At 45.7% G+C, this 22,456-nt stretch overlaps 1 protein-coding gene across 2 annotated transcripts; it reads left to right on the top strand.

Annotated features, from left to right (window-relative positions):
* The first annotated feature begins 233 nt into the window (after window positions 1–233).
* Window positions 234–22,333, top strand: ATG4A (autophagy related 4A cysteine peptidase). Of its 2 annotated transcripts, none has more exons than XM_054996383.1 (13): window positions 234–384; window positions 5,991–6,062; window positions 6,890–6,961; window positions 7,840–7,938; window positions 8,450–8,551; window positions 9,749–9,821; window positions 12,447–12,526; window positions 13,237–13,424; window positions 13,522–13,600; window positions 18,009–18,154; window positions 19,113–19,169; window positions 20,305–20,413; window positions 21,173–22,333. In XM_054996383.1, the coding sequence occupies exons 1-13, from the start codon at window positions 375–377 to the stop codon at window positions 21,235–21,237; spliced, it is 1,152 nt and encodes a 383-aa protein (XP_054852358.1). In that variant the 5' UTR covers window positions 234–374; the 3' UTR covers window positions 21,238–22,333. The 2 variants fall into 2 exon arrangements, with proteins under 2 accessions (XP_054852358.1, XP_054852357.1); XM_054996382.1 differs by having other exon boundaries at window positions 20,302–20,413.
* Window positions 22,334–22,456: the final 123 nt, after the last annotated feature.

The following is a 22,456-nucleotide window of genomic DNA, read 5'->3' as shown; positions in this document are numbered from 1 at the left end:
TCGAAAAGGAGCTTCAAGAGCTAGTAGCCAATAGATAGTCAGATTTCACCCACCGGCCCGCCTCCTAAACGTCATCTCCTCGCAGCTTCGTCCTCAGCCGGCGTGCTCCGCTCTTCCAATCCGGCCGTGGGACCGTGCCGGGGCCGCGATGTCTGATGGGAGTTGTAGTCTGCTAGCGGAGCGCAAAGGAAGCGGACCACGCGCTGACCTCGCAGGCGAGAGGACTACAACTCCCGGAGGGCCGTTCGGTGGCTGCCGTTGACGTGGTGGTGGTCGCGGAGTTGTTTTCTCTGTGGGGAGGAGAAAGAGGCTCGGCGGAGCCGGAGGGGGAAGAAGCGGGAGCCGAGGATGGTCGCGGCGGTGGGAAGAAGAGGATGGAGTCTGGTGAGGGGGCCGGAAGGGCGCTGAGGGGGCGAGGAGGAGGGAGCCCCGCCAGCAGCACATATGGTTGTCAACCTCCAGGTGGGGCCTGGAGATCTCCCGGAATGATCTCCAGATAACAACGGACGTTCCCCTGGAGAAAATGGCTGCTTTAGAGGGTGGACCGTATGGCATGAAACCCCTCGAGGTCCCTCCCCAAACCCTGCCATTCCCGAGGCTTTGCCCCATAATCGCCAGGCATTTTCCAGTCCAGAGTTGGCAACCCTGCCCTCCTGGCTGTCTGTCTCAGAGTAACGGTCTCTGCGCCATTGGCCACGTCGTGTCCTTTTGGTGCTTCCTGTTGGCCCTGGTAACCCAGCGGAGGAGTTGCCCTTTGTAACGTTTTAGGGAAAGCGGATGGTGCGGTAGAATTAAAACCCAAATAAGCAGCAGAATTGGCGTCCAGTGGCGCTTCTGAGACCAACAAGATTTTCGGGGTAGGAGCTTTCGAAAGTCAGAGCGCCTTTCTTCAGATACGATTGTTGCTAAAGGCTCAGGGGTCTCCATTCCTATTTATATCTGAAGAAGGGAGCTTTGACTCTCCGAAGCACCTATCCTGGCCATCTCGTTGGTCTCTAAGGTGCCACTGGACACAAATCCTGCTGTTCCTCTGCAGATCTTTGGAAGAAGCATTGCAGAGGGTGTGTGTGTCAGGTTCAGGCTTATAGGAACTCCCCTGGCCCTCACCCATTCGAGCCTGTGATTTGTGGACCAGATTCCAGCATCATCAGATGCCTGAGGTTGATCCTCAGGTCTGCCAGCTGGGGACCTTTGTGGCACATCGGGTGAAGGGGGCTGGAGATCAGATGCCTGAGGTTGATCCTCAGGTCTGCCAGCTGGGGACTTTTGTGGCACATCGGGTGAAGGGGGCTGGAGATCAGATGCCTGAGGTTGATCCTCAGGTCTGCCAGCTGGGGACTTTTGTGGCACATCGGGTGAAGGGGGCTGGAGATCAGATGCCTGAGGTTGATCCTCAGGTCTGCCAGCTGGGGACCTTTGTGGCACATCGGGTGAAGGGGGCTGGAGATCAGATGCCTGAGGTTGATCCTCAGGTCTGCCAGCTGGGGACTTTTGTGGCACATCGGGTGAAGGGGGCTGGAGATCAGATGCCTGAGGTTGATCCTCAGGTCTGCCAGCTGGGGACTTTTGTGGCACATCGGGTGAAGGGGGCTGGAGATCAGATGCCTGAGGTTGATCCTCAGGTCTGCCAGCTGGGGACCTTTGTGGCACATCGGGTGAAGGGGGCTGGAGATCAGATGCCTGAGGTTGATCCTCAGGTCTGCCAGCTGGGGACTTTTGTGGCACATCGGGTGAAGGGGGCTGGAGATCAGATGCCTGAGGTTGATCCTCAGGTCTGCCAGCTGGGGACCTTTGTGGCACATCGGGTGAAGGGGGCTGGAGATCAGATGCCTGAGGTTGATCCTCAGGTCTGCCAGCTGGGGACTTTTGTGGCACATCGGGTGAAGGGGGCTGGAGATCAGATGCCTGAGGTTGATCCTCAGGTCTGCCAGCTGGGGACTTTTGTGGCACATCGGGTGAAGGGGGCTGGAGATCAGATGCCTGAGGTTGATCCTCAGGTCTGCCAGCTGGGGACCTTTGTGGCACATCGGGTGAAGGGGGCTCGAGGCTGCAAACGCTTGGGCTGGAATTCATGAAAGAGGAAGCGTTGTCTTCAAAATGCCACAAGACTCCTGTTCGCTTTTGCTGCAACTAGTTAACCTAGATTGATGCATCTGTTTATATGTTTAGTGGATTTTTAAGGTGGGTCTCTGGAGATAAGCTTGAGGCAGCTAAGAAATAAAAAAGCAAGATCTTAAAGTTCAAATTATTAAAAATGGCACAATGAAACTATTATTGCTTAGGTCGGGTTGTAAATCCATTTCGAGAGGGTTTAGTCAATGCTTTCCTGTTACAGCAAAAACCAGTGGGGGTATCGTGGCCACGTAAAGTTTTGACCGATCTATGATGGTAGAAATGTTCGTGGGCCAGAATCCAGTTCATTACACATTTGATGAAAAAGACTCTAGTCCGAGGAAGGTTGTGTAGCAATAAATCTGTTAACCTTTAAATCACCACAAGACTTTTTGTGTGTCACTGATTGCTGCAAGTCTGACTGTTGAAGCAATTAGGTCATCGCAGAACTCCGCTCTAATATTAGAACAAAAACTTGACGGTGCTGCAGCTGATTACCCTTCTGTCAGTGTAACCTGTTCTGGATCTGATGGAGTAAGAAAAGAAAGAAGGTTGTTACTGTTAACGATGTGGTTTTCCCTTCTGCATTGTTATGCCCCAGAGCTGGCCCACTGGCATATGTTGGTGCCTGAAGGGGAGGTGCCTGAAGAATCTGGTAGTATAGATCGACAACCTGGCACATACGCGCACGTGCAAGCAAATCTGGAATTGCTGCTCACCATCCTGGCTCTAGTACTCGCAGTCAGTAATGATAGCATTTATACGACACTTTCAGGTGCTCAGAATGCTTTATGTACATTACTTTTTGTACGTTTTGCAACAGCCATGGAAGGCCAGTATTATTATCCCAGTGTGGCAGATAGGGAGCTAAGGGAGAGGGGGAGGGGAGAGAGAGAGGCACAGTCTTCCTGGAGGCCCCAGGTGTAATTTCAACTGGGCGCTTCCTGATGTGCTGCATGAGCTCCAAATATAATAATAGCATTTTGTTGCTGATGTGGAGAATGCTGAAGAATGCTTGCCTGAGGCCACCTTATGAGTTCAAAAGTAAGGTGAGATTTGGACCAAGTTGGGTTACAACTTAACAGTGAAATCCTAAGCAGCGTTACTCCAGTCTAAGCCCACTGAAATGTATTGCAGTGTTGTCCTATGCATGTTCCCCATTGGGTTACTGACTTTAATCAGTCTGGAAGAAAATCAACATTGCTTATTTTGATCATATTGAGCAAGAGGGTAGGAATCAGTCTCCTGTGGGAAAGAGAGAGTCGCTATCCCTTCTCTGTAGGCTGCAAACATCTTCATAGCCCTCTGTCACAGTAGCTTGCCCTTTGTTCCTGGGGCTGAGAATTCGGATAGTTTTGGGATAGCTACAAGCGAGATTTCTTGGGTGAACATTCTGGGTAGGGGACATCCTGATTGTTTAATGTCAGAGGTGATGAGTCATCTGTGACTTTTGAGCTCTCTAATGTATGATCAATCTATCATTGGCTTAAATATATTTATGAGAACAAGACTACCAGGATTAGAAGTATAGTTAAATTTTGGCTTTATTTTTTTAACTTGCCACATTTGGATCTTGTCTTTCTTTCAAGAAGAAGGATTCCAGTTGCAAACTCTGTTAAACTCCTTGCAGTTCCAAAAGAAACACGTGACACTTGAGTTTCCAGCTGTATTAATGTGCATTATTTTGTCAAGATGTTTTTAAAAAATGCACATTAACATAACTTGATAGTAAGAGGATAGTTTCATATTGCTCTGGAGAACCACCAAATATTTTTCCACTGGCTGAAGAATTTTTTCCCTAGCAATCACACCCATCTTCAACTGGGAAGGCATGGTGTGTCTCATGACACTAGATTAAGCAAAGGAATGTGTTGCAAACGAAAGCCCTTGGTGATCCCAGCACTGCTGATAACTTTAGGCCTTTTGCCCTCTTTGAAATGATTGTTTTCTTATGCTTGTATTCCACTCTGTTTTTTAAAGGAACACAGACCAGCAATTTAGCTTTGCTATTAGGGGTGTGCACTGGAAAAAACTCCAGGAAATCCAGATCTGGGCTTCAGGGGGTCCCCTTAAATCTGGCAGATCTGGCAGATCAGGGAACCCAGATTTATTTGGCCATTATTTGCTATGGGCCCCCGAAGAAGGTGCCCTCAGCCACTCTCCATTGTTTCCTGTGGGGGGAAACATTTCTAAGCAGGCTCTCAGGCAGAAACATACAGGGACAAGCGTGCCAGTGGCCAAAGATACACTCCTAAATGTATCTCAACCCAGAGGAAGCCCAACAGAAGCAAACTGAAGTCCCTTCAAAACCCAAGTGCCCCCTGGACAAGCTTCCCAGGTAATCTCCATTGCTTCCTATGGGGAAAACATTTCCAAGCAGGCCCTCGAGGAGAAACATACGGGGCCAGGACTGCATGGGGCCAAAGGCACACTCTCAAATGCAAAAGGAAGCCCACCAGAACTAAGCTGATGCAACTGAATGGATGGAATACCCTTAGAACCAAAGTGAATCCGGGGGACCAACACCAAACCAGAGTATCATGTCAAATCAGAGCATTCCACCCAAACCAAACTGATGCAAGGGGCACTATTGCAACTTAGCCCAACTGAACCGGTGTCAGTCAAAGAAGCCAGGGAGACAAGGAAACCTTTTGCATGGATTGGCCCCTCCCTCCCTTCCTACCTTCTTACCTCTACCTCCCTCCCCCTCCCCTCTTGGAAGAAACCCAGGAAGGAGCTAGCCAGAGCCTGAAGCCGTATTTCCCAGATCTACCCATATTTATCTGGGGGTCTGGATCCAGGTTCCCAGGTTGGATCCAGGATTCTCTGATTTGATCCAGAAAAACCAGATTTAATCAGATTGACAAAAATCTGCCCCCCCCCCAGGTCAGATCCAAATTGCACACCAATACTTGCTGTAGATCATATTTTTCTATTTTAGATCCATTCAAGTTGTTGTTACTAGTGATTTCTATATTGTACTTAGTGTGTTTTGTATTCTTGTCTCATGTTAGTAAATGCATTAAGATTAATCTATTATCAAGACAATTGTTATAATGAATATGAAAGCTACAATGAAAAACTGTCTAGCAAAAGAAAAAAACCGAAGTGGAATCTTGTGCTGTCTTTAAAACAACAGACTATATTATCAGAGCATCCTGATTAGAGTGTAGCATCTGCAAGAGGGGCTGTTATCGCTATTAGACCCCCCCCACCCTTGCCTCAGTGTGGTAGGTGCACAATTTTATATTAGATTGGCCAAAATCTAATTCAGTGTCAAGATTAAGCTAGGCATTTTTCTGACGTCATCTCCGTAACTCCCCTTGTATAGAAAGGGGAACTTGGGCTGTGCCTCAAGTGAGATCATGATATTAACTCTTATCAGTTAATCAATTGACATATTTTCATAGGTGAATAATAACAATAATTGTCCTGGCTTTAAAGTCTGTGGGGCAGGATCTGAGATGTCTTCTCTACTGATAACCATTTGCATGTCAGGATTGTCCCCCTCTGATCGAAATCAAAGTGTAAATATGACAATTAAAAATACCCTGTGGCTTCTACTGTTATGTGTATAAGTATCTTTAATTTTTTGTGTCTTTTTCAATAAGCATTTTAGGTCACAGATTGTAAAGTTTAATACTTGGCCCCTGTCAAGTGTAATCTAATATCAGTACTTGCTACAGTGCTCAAATGCAAATGGCACATTCTGCCTAATGGTTACCCTTTATGATGTTAGTAGTAGATGAAACCCCAGAACCACTGTTAGAATTAGATTTGACACAAGAAACAAGCAGGGACAAAAATCACAGGAAGAACCAAACAGAGAGAATCGGCTATGTGCGCATTCACTTTTAGAACAGTCATTATTTTTGCAGAGTATCTAGAAGAGCTTCCAGAGACTGATGAGCCAGTGTGGATCTTGGGAAGGCAGCACCACCTTAAAAATGGTAGGCTTCATCTATTTATGACCCTCAAAGTTTTATAACATTTTGTATTCTGAACGACTGTGTTGATTTGCGTGGAGAGCAGAAATGTTGGGGAAGATGTGCGATGCAAATATGGGGTAGCCAATAAGGGATTTATTTAGGTAAGCCAGGGTGCTATCATGAAGGATGCTTCGCAAATCTGACCGAAGTTATTTCTAGTAATCAGGTAGTTAGGGAATAAACACGGGGGGCTTTACTTTTAGAAGTGTTCAGCTGAGAAGCTGGTCTTTCTTGGAAACGCTGCCCTCCCCCACTTTGCACTGAAAAAGGACAGCAATTTTGCCCTAGGAAAGTAGAGGCAGGAGGGCTAAAGAACCTCTCACCACATACTCATGCATGCAGACATGAAGCCTGCCCAGGAATCTTTGATTTTTAATTTTTTTTAACCTAGACTAACCATGGAGCCAGGGCAAGCTTTGGTGAGGATAGAAGCACTCACACACACACACCCCTGCCTCTGCCCAGTTAACTTGGGGATTTTATAGCAGTTATACAGTGAACTGATAGATAAAAAGGAGGAGACAGCAGGGTCTATTTTGTGGTGGAGAGTGCAGTTATACAGTGAACTGATAGATAAAAAGGAGGAGACAGCAGGGTCTATTTTGTGGTGGTTACATCCTCACTCCACCCTTAATGTCTAAGGGTTCAGTGGTGACTGCTAGGTGAGAAGTATCAGAGCAAATGATATGGCAGAATTTGGGTTAACATGATGCAGATAACTGGGCAGTTAGGGTCAAATGCTTTTTGTTTGTTGTCTTAATGCTTTTTTGTTTGTTTTTAAATTCTAGATAAATCTAAACTATTGTCTGATGTAAGTGCTCGTCTTTGGTTTACCTATAGAAGAAAGTTTTCACCAATTGGTAGGTATGCTTACTGGAATATGGTCCATCTCTTCTATCCATCATTCCCCTCTCCCCAGGTGCTATGTTCTCAGAGATGTGAACCATGTAAAGGAGTGACAAATTAATTCTGGATAATAGCTCTTATTGCTTTTTACAATTTCATGCAGGTGTGGAAGGGCAAAATCTGTATCCACTTGCCCAGGGGTGTGCAATTGTTCTGTTAGCACCAAACAGCCCTAATTCTTCTAGGCATATGCAGAGGACCTCTGAAGTCTGCAGATTATAGCAGATGGATGTCTTAGTGAAGTCATGTCTGATGGAGTTAGCGATGGTCACTTCCCTCCCCTGTTGTCTTTTTGTGACTTCAGGAGGCATGTAAAGACCATCCTTCTCTCTGGGGCATCTGCCTTTCAGAGACTCATGAGATGGGGAGTAGGTCTGTGGCTCTTGCAGTATGCCATTTATAGGTCTCTGTGTAGCTGTGGTCTTACAAAAATAAACCCAGTGTGAAATTTCTAATAATAACAACAACAACAACATTCGATTTATATACCGTCCTTCTGGACAACTTAACACCCATTCAGAGCAGTTTACAAAAATTGCTATTATTATCCCCACAACAAAACACCCTGTGAGGTGGGTGGGGCTGAGAGAGCTCCTAGAAGCTGTGACTGGCCCAAGGTCACCCAGCTGGCTTCAAGCCTCTTGTATGATGCTGCCAATATGCTGGTAGCAAACTGAGGCCCAGATCACTGTTTCAACCGGAGTTTAGGATGGTACTAAGCATTTTGTATGAACTTTGGTCATAAATGTGATATCCAGGGAAGGCTGGCACCCTGTTTTACTGTGAGGGAAAAGCCCAGCTAGACCCATAACCGTGGTGATTCTTGACCCAGGTGGCACGGGCCCATCCTCCGATGCTGGCTGGGGCTGCATGCTGCGATGTGGACAGATGATGCTAGCCCAGGCTCTGATCTGCCGGCACTTGGGGCGGGGTGAGTGGTTGTTGTTTTTTCTGGAAGTGAATTCCAATAATAGATGTTTTTTTCAAATGTGTACTGGAGCTTGGGCAAGAAAGGTGGATGCTAAAATGATGTCTAAGCTGTTCCTGCAGAATCTTGGGGCTCAGGTGTGGTCCCAGAACTGGCACTTCTGACTCCCACAGCGGTACATTTAAGATGCAGACTCCAGTCTGGAATGTGGAACAGGAGTAAGTCCCTGTACACTGAAGTCCTGTTGATTTGAGGGATCTAAATTCTCTGGATTGTAATCACCTGCTGGCAATGTTCAAAGTGTAACCTTTAAAACATAGGATAGGACCGAAGTAGTCATGAAATTATGAGTTCATATGTATGAAAAACCACTAAACCTTGGGAAACCCCACTAAGGCCTGAGATAATGGAATGAGATTCACTTAGTACCTAAATGATGATGCTAAGTGGACCTCTCTGGTGCTTTGTGAACAAAAGGGATGGTGATGTTTAAAATCTTGAATAATTTTCACAGATTGGCTGTGGGAAAAACACAGAAAGCAACCTGAAGAATATCACAAGGTCTTGCATTGTTTCCTGGACAGAAAGGACTGCTGTTATTCCATCCACCAAATGGGTAAAAGTAGTTTTAAATACTTCGACCCACTGTGTTTTCCAGGCTGGTATAGATTTGGAGCCCTTGGAAAATACATTTTATAAAATATTGTAAATCTTAGTCAGAAGTTATTGTGTATGGAAGGAGTAAGTTAGATGTTTGTTCAGATGTAAATATAGAAACATTGAGGTTTTGTTTTGAAAAGTGGATTGGAAATCATACATTTCACAGCATAGGACAGTTATTTTATTCATCACTTAACTCCTATCCCACATCTTGTTCAAGATTGGCTCCCGAAGGAACTTGCAATAATCAAAGTCCACAAAACACAATTAACAGCTGCCAACAGAGCCAATAAACCACAACATGGAGAAGAATTGAATGCAGCAAATAATAAAATTAGCTTAACTGTCTACAAGCAGATGGAAAATACAGGGTACCAATACATTTAGAGCACGTAACTGGGATTTCCCCCAGCTGAGCCTGGCTTGTGTAGGGCAGGCACTTTGTCATGGAAGATGGAATGGTCATTGTAACTGGACGCTGCCTGGATGCCTTCCCCTTTCTTTCATCTATTGCTCAGCTAGCAGTGCTTAACAGTTGCAGTGTCTACTGTCTAATAGGTCGCTAGTTTGTATAATAGCAATAGATGCTACAGGCTCGCAAGAAAGCAGAGGAATAAAAGATGCCTGAATTACTTTGATATTACCACACAGACATGACAGAAAGCAAAATCTTCCTCATTTTGTTTTCACAATAAGTGTATTTTTGTGAGAGAGGTAACAGTGTTGATCCAAAATGGGTGTCACTTCAGCTCTAAATGGTTTGGGCATCATGTGCTATTGGATCAGTTGTTCTGAAAGGACAGTGAGCTTTTGAGCTGCACTGGATTCTTACTCCCTAATAAAGCATTCATTGGGGAGCTCGCTCTCCAGATCTTTTTAAAAAATGGAACAATTTGGAATCTTAGAAATATTACTTCATCCGTGCAAGTTGTTAATGTTATCTAATTGACTGTGCAATCTAGCTGAAGCTCTCTGACTCGTAATAATCTTCCAGTGTGACCCTCAACATTGAACAAGCTGCCAGATCCTGGAAACAGATCACTCCAGTGAATCTGGAATGTGCACAGTGCAGTCATGCAAAGCATGTGCCCTTTCCTGTGAGCAGATTCCTGACACTTCTGTTCTTCCCTGTGTCTGTTTGTGATCCACACAGCACAGATGGGTGTTGGCGAAGGGAAGTCCATTGGCGAATGGTTCGGACCAAACACCGTGGCCCAAGTGTTAAAGTAAGCAAGCATGTATATGTTGCAGTGCATGTAGGATTTATACTTGCCCATATGCAGGCAACAAAGGTCTTGCAAAGTCCTGTGGGTAGAATGGCTGGCAAGCCAGTGGAGTCCCATCCACTCCTCCTCCTCTGGTTCAGTGGCTCTTGCACTGTTAAGGCTTTCTTCCTGCACGAGGTAGTTAATCACATTTATGTCATGTCCTTCCTCCGAGGAGTGGCGTACTTAAGATTCTTTTGTTTTATTCTCATAATCCTCTGAAGTAGATTAGGTTGCCACACTTCAGCCCAAGGAAGTTTGATTCTGGCTCGGCATGATGTTGGAGTTGATAAACCATGGTTTATGATGAGGCTAGCAAACCAGATTCGGAAATCACAGTTTGAAGCTAGCTTGGTCTGTGGTTTGGTGCTGCTGTGCAGCTGCAACTGTGGTCTGTGCCAACTATGGTTTGGTACCATGTTTGAACTGACAAACTACAGTTGCAGCTGCTATCCAACCTCCAGACGCTGCCATGCCTGGACCTGAGCGGAAGGGGAAAAAACCCAACAAGCAGCTCTAAACCATGGTTTGTCTGTACATAGAAGTTCAAACTATTGTTTGAATTCTGAATTAAGGTGGGTACAACAGGCGTTTTGGCCTGGTGTCTGTATCAAGGCCATGACTGGGTCCAGATCACCCACTAAGCTCAAGGGCTGGGTAGAGATTTGAACCCAGGTCCCCTAATCCAGTTCTGGCCGAAGTACTAGCGGCACCACACTGGCTGTCCTACTTGGACCAGATATCAGAAATGAACAGGCCGCCTTTTGCTTGATGAAGGTATGATCCAGAAAACAGCTGAACGAATTGATCCAAATGGGTAAAGCAGGCCTCTCCCTGTTTGTGCTCTGGAGTAGCCTGGAATCTTTGGTCTAGCTTGCCAGAAGAGGGATATATTCCCCTCATTTCTTTTTGAAAAATTATGTAAGGCTGAGAGTTTGCTTTTTTTTTTTTTTTTAAAGAGAACCTTCCAATTTTGGGTTGTTTCTCGTGAGCAGTTGGTGACAGCCATTATAGTTATTGGGATGTTATGTTTTTGATTTTGTATGGTATTGGTTCAAGCTTGAGTATTGTTCCCCCCATTATCATTCTACTGGTCATCATTTGAGGCATTACATTACATCATTTCCTGTGAGAATGGGATGGGGGCAAGGAGACAGTCTGAAATTCTGAGGTTCTCAGCAATCATTCATATACTAGCAACAAAGCCTGTTGAGGGGGAAAAATCCAATGGGCTCTAGAAAGGGGAGGATGGGCAGGTGGGCATTGCCTCCTCCTCCGCACGTGATGCCAGCTAGGTGAAGGTGGGGGTGGGCATTGCCACCTGCTCCCCTCTTGATCCTGGCCAGGTGAAGGCAGGGGCGGGCATAGCCTCCTGCTCCGCTCCTTATCCCAACTGGGTGAAGGGGGGGTAGGCATTGCCACCTGCTCTGCGCCTGACCCTGACTGAGGGAGGTGGGCATTGCCTCCTGGCCGAGTGAAGGCGGGGAGACAGGCATTGCCACCTGCTCCACTCCTGATCCCAGCCTAGGTTTTCTGCTGCAGCAGCGCCCTCTGGTGGTGCACCAGGGTAGGAATTCAGCCGGCCGGAACATGCTTACCTTTTTATATAGTAGGATTCTGTGATTGAGAAAGATGAGGAAAAGGAGCCTCGCTCTTCAACATCATTTAATTAAAGAATGACATGTATAAAATATAATAGAAAATATAAAACTTGGGAGCTACCAGAACACTCCTTGGTTCCAAAAGTCAGTAGTTGGCAGCCACATCCTTACAGTGACTTGTCAGCTATTTTAGCATCTGCTTCTCTCACCTCAGCCCTCCTGTGAATGGTCCAAATGCTTCCTGACACGCCCCCCCCCCCTTGGTGGAACTTAATTTCCAAAGGCAAAGCAGGCCCCCGTGTTCCCCAGGTGCTGGCAAATGGAAGCCGGGGCTGTCCTCTCCAGCCTCAATTGGAGGTCTGGGCCATGTGGGCTGAAGACCTGCAGCTCAGGTGGGAGTCGGGAAAAGCAGTGGCAGTTGAATGACAGTTTGAAATGACTCTAAAAGTCTGCATTGAATCATCAGCTTGTCATATCGTTGCATCTCCGTGATAAAGATCATTTTAACTATTAATTTTAGTTATTTAGAAAAGACAGGATCCCAGTGAACTGCTTGCACCCGTCTCCCTGTTTTCCTGCCTGATTTTGTTTCTTAAGTTCTGGCTCAGATTTCAACCTCATGCCTGCATTAAATCATCCGACAGCCTTTCTTCATCATGTGAGCGTGTAACTGTAAATATGCATTTGTAACATGGGGATTATAAAGCATAGGAATAAGAACAGTGTATTGTTAGATCAAAGCAGATGCATGGCAGTGGGTGAAAAACATCCAGCCAGGAAATATGTATAAAAAGGAAATAATCCAGTTTTACATATAACTTGCATAAATATCCCCAGTTCCCTGCATAATTTGGGAAGCTTTTGGAAGCTTCCGTTTCTTCCAAAGCTACTTTAACCTTGTATTTCTCTGGATATAATGAAGGTGGAACTTTGGCTTTTAAATGGGAGCATCTCTTGATGAATGGCTTTTAATGTTGTCATTCAGGAAACTTGCACTTTTTGATGAATGGAATTCCTTGGCTGTTTACGTGTCTATGGACAACACGGTAGTGATTGAAGACATCAGTAAGTTGAAAATAATCTGCTCAGTATCTTTAGCAAGGTTTCTGATGTGTCCAGACCTTACACTGAATTGGGGCTGATCACCAGCGTCTGTCCAGGAAAATATGAAAGACAGTATTACTGCGTTTGGAGAAGTATGGGCAGTTTTGTTTTTCAGATAAATTCCACTCTTCGTTGTTGCATGGTCATGTAAAGGGAACAACGAACAGGAATTAGGATAATGCCTTCCTGAAGGCAAGCTTGGTGGCCCACATACAACCTAATTAATCTGTGTCTCCCTCCAGCATATTGGCCATTGCCTGGTGAGCTGCCACACCTCATTCTGTTACCACATCAAGGCTACCTGCCACAAAAGTAATAAAGCTTTCAAGTTGCTTTGTGGAGGTTGATGCTAGCAGTTCTGACTGTGAGCCTGCTTTTGGGGAGGCTGATCTTGAAATCTCTTGTGCCCTGCTGAATTGAGGATCATGATACAGGCAGCCTCCCAGGATATTATCTTATTAGCACAAAGTTAGCCTCCCTGTCATTCATTGTGCAACCTTTAAAACCCTCTGCTGGGTTTTTGTAACTGGTGACCATCCAAACTTTCTCGAATTGTGCAGGCAAAACCTCTTTGGCTTTGTTCCTTGCCCCTGGTGCCCTCATGAAAGCCTTTGCCCTGGTGTTACAAATATGTTTTCGGCAAGCCGATTTTCTTGTTTCTTTATTCCCAGAGAAGATGTGCTGGTTCCCATCCCAGGATTGCCCCAGTGCCCACTGCAGTTCGCTGTTGCACAAGAGCCTTCTCAGCCGAAACAAGAGCCCAGGAGGGTTTTGCTGTGGCTGGAAGCCTCTGTTGCTGATCGTCCCTCTTCGCTTAGGGATAAACCACATCAATCCGGTTTATGTGGATGCTTTTAAGGTACAGCTCCCTTATGGCACATGGTCAGTTAATGGGTTTGTTAAGAGATGCTTGGAGCAACTAATATCTCTTTGTTCTCTCTCCTTTGGATCTGTAGGAGTGTTTTAAGATGCCACAGTCCTTGGGAGCTTTAGGAGGAAAACCAAACAATGCCTACTACTTTATAGGGTTTTTAGGTAAGAAGGAAAAAGTAATTTTAACTTCACGGTTGGATTACTGAAATATTTTCTACATTGGGCTGCCCTTGAAGACAACCCAGAACCAGGAACTGGTCCAGAATGCAGGCGCCTGACTAGTGTGAGGATGCCAAGCAGCTCTCAAACGAGGGCTTCACTTTGGGTAGTAAAAGGTCTTTATTGATAAGCGGCCAGAATCACACACCTACTCCATCCTGGCCAGGAATAGCGGTCGTAGGAAAACATCAAGCAGTTATAGGTTCAACAGCGTGGTTAACTTCCGAGGTTTCCCCCTGCAGTCTAACATCATCTAGCAGGCATCGAGAATGCTGCTAAGCAGGGAGGGGACAGCATGGCTGGCTGGGGTTTTCCAAGGCTGTACCAGTGTCTTTCCCAGGCTAAGGTGAATGGTTCAAAGGAGTAGACAGACAGCACTGGAGTAAACACTCCCCTCGCGTACTTTCTCATCATGGGCCCTAGAAGCAAGGTTATGTTTGACCGGTCAAGCAGTTGAGCCATAACATAAAGCACAGAAATTCATATACTACACTCACAGGCCCCAGGTGGGACTGGGTCTGATCATGACAGGTGATACCAGACACCTGACAATTAGTGTCAAGGGAACATATCTTGCCCATCTCAAAACAGCTACATGGGCTGCTAGTTCAAGGTGCTGGTTATGACCAGTACAGTACAGTACAGTACAGTACAGTCTCTTCCCATATATTCCGGAGGATCAGATGCGGTCTTGAGGCTGCTGCCCGCTGGCTGTTCCCTGCTCAGAATAGCTCTCCTGCCGTCCACCAGAGCCCAAGCCCCACCTCTGTGAAATGGGGGGCAGGGCGGGGGGGCATTCATTGAAGATCTTCACTAGGCACTGCAATACTTGAGTTATTTGTCATGGCTTTTAATGGGAAATGAATAGCAGACAGCTGAGGGAAGGTATTTGGGTCTTTTATCTGGTTTTAATCTGTAATGTGTTAGTTATCATCACCTGTAAGCTTCCTTAAGCCAAGAGGAAAGTTGGGGTACAAATACTTCGATGAATTAAATGCGGGGGCGGGGGGAGAACCCGCCAATGAATTATTCGTTAAAGCTGGAATTGTTGTGTTGGTTTTAATTAGCAGAGGGCAGAATTTGCATAGTGGACATAAGTACACACTCCCATGTTTAGCTCTGTTAAAAATACTTTATTACGTAATAGTGTAAAACGTTACATTGGTAGAAAATGAAGAATAGCTATCTAGCTACATCTTGCTAGTTAGAGAGACTTAGAGTGTGAGCTGAACTGAAAGACCGTTACGTCTTAGACTGGCTTGTGAGCAGAACAAAGAGCAATCAACCTCCGTATGTGTGTCTAGCTAATTGCCGCCCCTCCCCAAATAAACCAGTTGCCCAGTAGTGAATCCCAGATCTTCTTCATTAAGCATAAAGGCTCCCCTTTCTGTGGCAGGAAACTCAACAGCTAAACGGCCCCATGCAAATACGTTTACTAACTAAGCAACAAAGTAACAGTTTAACACCTTCATGCCTGAATGAAGAACACTAACTAATTCCCAACAATGTGACTATGGCCACAAGAGCGCAAAGAAAAGATTCAGGACCATACTTTATACTAAAGAGTAAAATGAAACTTCTCTACTCCCTGTTTTTCCTTAGGAAAGAAACAAATTGGGGGTATTGCATGTCTGCGAACAGTTCTTGCTGAAGATATGGATAGATCACTGTCAAAGGGGGGTGGCCCCATCCCTGCTCTCACCTACTCCAGAGGTCCAGAGGAGTTAGCCGTGTTAGTGATACTTTCGAGAATCACAGTTGCATTTGATGAAGAGAGCTGTGGTTCTCGAAAGCTTATGCTACAGTAAAGTTGGTTAGTCTTAAAGGTGCTACTGGGCTCTTTTCTAGTTTGCTACTACAGAGGAGCTTCCAGCAGGGAGCAGCCTCTCCAGACCCAGCTCAGGCAGGCTGTGGGGAGAAGAACAAGGGAGAGACCCTGCCCAGAGGTGCACCAGCAGTGACCTCAGAGCTTTGCAGGCCCAGCACATACCTCCGAAGGGAGGCAGGGCTCAGGCAGCAGACTGAGGAGTTGGCCAGCAGCAGCAACAGCTAAGGCCTCCCGGGGTCTGGGCAGGCAGGCAGAGCATCCTCTTAACCTCTGTGGCAGGGAGGCCATTGGCCCATATTCCCTTCATCCACCTTGGGTCTGTCCTTGAGGAGAAGTCATTGGGGGAGTCCAAAGTCAGTCCACTACCCAGACAATCCTTTATTAGGCCAGCCCAGGGAGGGGCAAGGAGGAGGATCCAGACAACTCCCAAGAGGCCAGAGGAGGGAGAGGGAATAGGGTGTGACAGAACCCCCCTCCCTCTGTATGCTGCGGTTCAGCTGGGGCTGGGCCTGAGAAGGGAACACTGGAGGGCACTGCAGCCCCAGATTCTGCATTCACAGAGGGTGAGTCTGACAATAAGATAATACAGATGAATCCGCTGAAGATTTTAAATCCAAGCTTTCCTCTGTGAAATGGTGGTTAGCAGTACCCCCCAGTACTGTCCCCCAGAGAGAAATCTGGGATAGGCCTTTAGCTCAGATGCATCTTCCCTCACTGCACTTGGCAGAAATGACAACCAAGCTAGGATGTTCCAGGTTTATGTGAATGTGGACCTCCCAGTAAATGAGAGGCTTTTGAGCCCCTTAAGAGAGAGAGTAAGCCGATAACCTCCCGCTCAGTTTATGTGATTTCCCTCTGCTGTGGTGTCCAACCTTTCTAGCTTGTGAGTACCTTTGAAATTCTGACACAGAGTGGCAAGTGCAACCACAAAATGGCTGCCACGGGAGGTCGAGCCACACATGCAGAGAAAGCACAAGTGTGCAGAGGAGAAGAGGGGTAAATTTAAAAAATAGACTGGGAAAGAGGAGTGAGAGAAAATAAAAATCACCGTTGTGGCGGCAGCTGTTGCTGAAACGTTATCTTAATCTGCCCAGCCAATCAGATCTCCGTTGGCCAGTCAGAAGCCCTGCTGGGCAAGTGCCCCATCCAGCGACACCTTTCTTAAAACCCTTGGTGGGTGCCAGAAGATGTGTTGACAGGCACCATGGAGCAAATGGACACCGCACTGGGTGTCTCTGCATTAGTGAGGGGGCAGGTTTAGGAAGCTTTTGAACATCGGAGAGCTTGTTATGCCATCTCTCCAAGGACGAAAGTGGTAGTGGGGCATAATGCCCAAACAAGCTAGTTCTCAGGTGTAGCCTTTGCGATCATCTCACAATCAAGATAGTTTCAGGCGTGTAGCCATGTTGGTGTGTAGTAGAAGAGCAAGATACAGGTCCAGCGGTACTTTACAGACCAACGAGATTCCCAGTGTACCAGCTTTCGAGAGTCAAAAATCCATCAGATACATGGAGTGATGGAGCTTTGATTCTCAAAGGTTCATACCCTGAAAATCTAGTTGATCTCTAAGGGGCCACTGGACCCGAATCTTGCTCACAGTCAAGGTGACTGTTTAGATCTCTTTTGATGCTGCAATTGTAAGCACTCTCAATAGAATCCTGCTGCGAGTGTATCCAGGACAGCACAAAGAAACTTTTGCCTGAAAGTGCTCAGTTTTAGCCAAAAAATGGAGGCTACAGGTTAGACAAAAAGCCTCAAATGTACTATAATGTATCTGGAGCTGTGCAAGATGATGGAGGGAAGATGAGAGATTAGGGGGCTAGCAACAAACCACAGCCTCCTACTGTAAGAGACACTGGAGAACACAGAATGGGTAGAACTCGCCGGTGATTCCTGTGGATTTGTTGGTAATGTTCGTAGTTTAGAATATCAGACTTTAAAACCATTTATCTCTGGTTTTTTAAAAAAATCAAGATTAGTTTTAAAAATTGTGGATTGCCTCTCATTGGCAATTTTTAACGGAGAGCAGAAAGCAAGAGGCTTGACGAGTTCAATATATACTCATCCTCCAAGGCTCTCGTGCCTGCCCCGCGCCTACCAAGAGCCCACCATCTATGAGATGGCTTGCACTACCCCGGCCTTTGCTTCATGCCCTTCTTGTTTTTAGGCCTTCGGTCCATTCACCTGTCCCTTCCTCAGAATCCTCTTCCTGAGCTGGCTGCTGCTTTTGCCAGCCACCCCACTGCTCTCAGCCCATTTCCAGCTCTTCCTCCAAGCACCCCCACACCTGTCCAGGGCTGCAGTGGCTTCCTGCCTGCCTGTTCACGACGACAGTATTGAGCCTGCCTTGTTTCTCTCTCAGTCCTGCTGCTGCTCTTCCTGCCCTGATCTGCTCATCGGTCAGTCCCTAGCTTCCTTTGCCCCAGCCCTTCAGGCATCTCTCGAGGCCGTCTGGGAGTAATGTGTCCGGGAGCCCTTTTCGGTCTGTCCCATTCCTAACAAACAAGTCTCTTCCCCACACAGGAAACGAGTTGATTTATTTGGACCCACACACCACCCAGCTATTTGTAGACTCTGAAGAAAATGGTACAGTAGATGACCACAGCTTCCACTGCCAACAGGCACCACATCGGATGAAGATTCTGAATCTGGATCCCTCCGTAGCATTGGTAGGCACTGGGAAGAAATGTATGCAGGGAAAGAAAGTAGAGTGGCACGTAGTTTTACCTGGATCGCATTCCAGAGTCTGCATTTTGGTTATGTTTCTGCCCTTGTGGAAACAGTGCCAGGATCCTATGAGCCCCATCTTTGAAACAGGTCACAGTCTAGTAGTGAGCGGATCTGTTGTGCTTTTTGGTACCTGGCAGCAATCTGTATTAGCAGTTAGGGAGTGCTGACATGGTTCCCCTGGTATGCAAAAGAGGCAACTGCCTGCAGGCTCCTTGTTGTGACAGGCTTTCAAGGAAAACTCTTTGCCTGACATACTAGGTTTCTACGTGCAGGAAATTTTTGATTTTGTTAAAGGAGCATTCAGTGATGGGAGTTTCTGCCTGCAGTCCAAAACTGGTATAGTCCAGAGACAGGGTTGGACCCTGTGGCTCTGTTGTGCGAATGGCGGTGCTTTCTCTTTGGGCTTTCTGAGCTGGGAAAAGCCTTCTTGCACTGGAAGAAAAGGCTGCTAGGGGAAGAGAATCATGGGGTTCAATCAACAGGTTGGCCTCCTCAGAAAGATCTAGGGGAAAGTAATCTTGATTAACAATTTTTTTTTCTTAACAGAATTCCTGCTGGTTTATAATGCAGCGGCAGTACAGAGTACATATAATTGCACAATATTTTGGCTGAGTGTTTTCAGCATGCATGTCTGTTACTTATACCAAGTGGCAGTTTCCTGTAAATCAAATAATCATGGAGTAATTAATGGGTGACTGGTATATCAAATAAAGTGTGAATGGCTTTATTAAACACTACAGGTTAGGGTTGGTCTGGACAAGGCAATCTTTCCACCTCATAAGTTGTCTGAACTAATATATGGACAGGTGGATTTCAGTGTTTCCCACTAGCAGTCCTGATTTGATAATTTCCTTACATGTGAGGTGAGTCTAACTTAAGTGTCTTGTATTTTCACAGGGCTTCTTTTGTAAAGAAGAAAAGGACTTTGATAACTGGTGTAGTCTTGTGCAAAAGGTAAGCTTTAGGAAAGCCGTTGAATGGAAATGGCATAGGCTGCCTTGTTATACTGTAAATGAAAGGCCCTCCCTTCCAAAAGACACAGCTCTGTGGTTTACAGCTTTCTATATATCTGCTCTGGATAATCTCTTAGAGTTCTTTCTATAGTAGTAGCGCACACACACAAAAGAAACTGTACAAAAAAAGTTGAGGAAAATGCAATTTGCAATTTTTGATACTCACCAGCTAGCAGCTGCAGGGCTCCAGGATCTTTATTGAAATATCTTGCTACAGCTATTGGCTACATTGCTGTGATGTCACAGCACTGAGTGCAGTGGCTCAGATATTAATTTTAAAGGAGTTAAACCACAAAGGGGTGAGTGAGGGAAGGGGCTAAAAAATGTAAAAGCAGGTACCATTTGTTGTGTGCCTGTATTTGAGTACATATGGTGTATGCTGTTACATGTTCAAATAATGCCACGGGTAATTAGTTTTTGAGAATTGCTTTGGTTTAATTCCATGAAGTCTCATGTGGGTTCCTCCTTAAATCCCACAGGCACAGCTTGGGGTTTGAGGGCATTCTGGGTCCTCACTTTCTGAAGGGCATGCCAGAGCTTTGCCCTTCAGACAAGAGAGTCTGTTCTTCTCTTTGTTTTTTGTCACAACATACTGAATTAATAGGTCCAGAAGAGTTAGCCGTGTTAGTCTGTAGTAGCAAAATAGAAGAGTCCAGTAGCACCTTTAAGACTAACCAACTTTACTGTAGCATAAGCTTTCGAGAACCACAGCTCTCTTTGTCAGATGCATCTGACGAAGAGTACTGTGATTCTCGAAATGATGCATCTGACGAAGAGAACTGTGATTCTCGAAATGATGCATCTGACGAAGAGAACTGTGATTCTTGAAAGCTTATGCTACAGTAAAGTTGGTTAGTCTTAAAGGTACTACTGGACTCTTTTCTATTTTGAATTAATAGGTTCTCCTAAGAGAGGGGTGAGAGGACTCAAGAGCAAACATGTTATCAAGCCGGAGAATGATGTGAACTGTCATAGGACGTGGCGTTTCACGATTGTCCTGAGTTCTCAGGTAGACTTCTTTGGATTGGAGTCTCGTCTTGATGCATATTTTAAGAACTGTTGTCTTCCCCCAGGAGATTCATAAGCAACAGAGTCTGCGGATGTTTGAGCTGGTTCAGAAACACCCCCCCCACTGGCCCCCTTTTGTACCTCCTACAAAACCAGAAGTAACGACAACTGGAGCAGGTATGAGATTGAATTAAAGACTCTGCTTTTTAAGGTGGCACCAGGCTCTTCATCGTTTTCATATTTTTAATTCTCTCCATCCTGACTACAGGGAATCCATTTCATGCTACAGTTGTTTGGCCAGGGTCTGGAGCGCTAGTGTGATCCCCCTCTGGGAATGGGATCTTCTATATGACAATGACTTTTTCAACAACCTTGGGGAGGGATCCACTTAGGTCATTGGAAGGGCGTCTGATGGACTGGGCTGCGGACTTCTCTCATTACAGCCTCTTTTCCTCAGCTCCTCCTGCATCTAACACACACATCCTTTTCCTGCATTTAAACGCACACAGAGCTGCTGCTGTTTTGCTAGGAACTCTTAGTTCAGCCCTAGAAAATTCCCTATACTATGCTATTTTGTTGCTGCTTGCGTTGACCTTGAAATGTAACTAGTCCTAGTAAGTAACCCTGGCTTGAATTTTGTGGTAAATTTTTATTACTGGAGGGGGGATTTTCACCAGTTCCGCCCCGTGCCATTTCTGAAGCTTCCACAAGAACAGCATTTCGGGCTACAGCAGGAAAAGAGGGGAAATCCAGTTCTGCTGGTGGAAATGCCTTCCATTAATGACAATTTACTGAGTAATCAAGGCCACTACTTTGTTCTCTTTGCTGTACTTAAGTTTAGATTTTAACATAGACTTGCTCAGATAAATTTATGTGAGCCGGAAAAAAAGCGCCAAGTTCTCCCTCGAGTACCCTCCTGTTTCTAATTTTCCACAGAGCTCATTGAGTCCACGGATAAGCTTTTTGAATTGGAAGAAGAGTTCGAGATCCTGAGTGTCTGAAGGAAGCATAAGCTGGCCTGTTGTGTGCCTGTGTGCAGCACATGCCCGTGTCTAAGAACACACAGCCTTTCTAGCCCCAAAGTGCCTGAATATGACCTGCACATAGAGCACAAGAACTGAGTAGCTCTGGGAACGGAGGCGAGAGTTCAGAACATTGCTCAAGAAGGGAAGAGAATCAATCCTGGACTCAGACACGCATCCCCCGCCCCCCAATGTATTATCTCTGATGGAAATGAATTTCTTGGGATAGAGAAAAGGACAATCAGACTAACAGCTCTGCTCTGTAGCTGGGGATTTGCCTTGGAGGCTTCGCTACCCTGGATGGCTATTACTAGTCTGTGTCGTATAATGCAATACTTCTGCTCACGCCGAAAGCATGACGTTGAGGTAAACGGAGTGTGTTTACCTCTTGTTCCCTCACATGGACAGTAGCTTGGGAAAAAGAGTTTCATTGTCTTGTTTTAAGAGATCAACGGGATCAGGAGGAAAGCAGGTTTTGTTAAAATATTTAAGGTGTTGGCAACCGCACTTTGTTTCTATAACAGGAACCGTCTTATCAATGTGATTTTCAATTGTCCTCCTATTTCTAGGAGATAGATAAAGAAATTGGGGGTGTGGAAGGCAACCCTCTAACCTCCTGAACAGCATCTCTTGCGCAAGCCTTCTGTTCCCTGGAAAGGAAGGGGTGGTTGGTCAGGAAAAGGCAGTCCCAAATCTTGTCGGGGTTGCTTCCTTCCTTCCTAATTCTCATTATGCACATTTCACAATGACCTTAAGTTCAAATCATTATTAAAACTTTTACTTTTGCTTCTGAGCAAAGAGCCTTTCCTTTAAATTGTATCTTATTTATTTTAAAATAGAAACATTTACACTTTTTTTTCTGTAAGAGCACTTTACATGTGCGTCTAATAAATTTCTTAAACATTCAATAAGCTAGTTATTGTGGGTTGTCTTGACTTACCATACCCAATGACAGTTGCCTTCATCTATGGCTATATCATTTGGTGGCCACTCAGGGCTGACCATTTTGGTAAAGTTTGGGTTCCCCTCCTGCTGAAGCAAAGCCTAAGTGTGTAAGGCGAAGGAATGCATCTACTTCCCTCTCCTTTGTGCCAAATTTTAGACCGGGGCAGGAGCTGATGTCTTGTATTCTGCAAAGTATGACATACCGTTAGTGGCATTATATAAACAAGTTCTCTATGCATTTATGATCAGGGGT

Source organism: Eublepharis macularius, chromosome 13 (assembly GCF_028583425.1).
Source record: "Eublepharis macularius isolate TG4126 chromosome 13, MPM_Emac_v1.0, whole genome shotgun sequence".
In the NCBI taxonomy this organism is placed as follows: Eukaryota; Metazoa; Chordata; class Lepidosauria; order Squamata; family Eublepharidae; genus Eublepharis; species Eublepharis macularius.
Note: the sequence above shows the minus strand (reverse complement) of the source record. Positions and strands in the feature narration are given on the sequence as shown.

Bases quoted from the DNA above. Each gene is read 5' to 3' on its own strand.
- ATG4A (XM_054996382.1), top strand. The intron at 7,939-8,449 runs GTGAGTGGTTGT...TAATTTTCACAG, and splicing joins CTGCCGGCACTTGGGGCGGG to ATTGGCTGTGGGAAAAACAC. The intron at 13,425-13,521 runs GTACAGCTCCCT...TTGGATCTGTAG, and splicing joins TTTATGTGGATGCTTTTAAG to GAGTGTTTTAAGATGCCACA.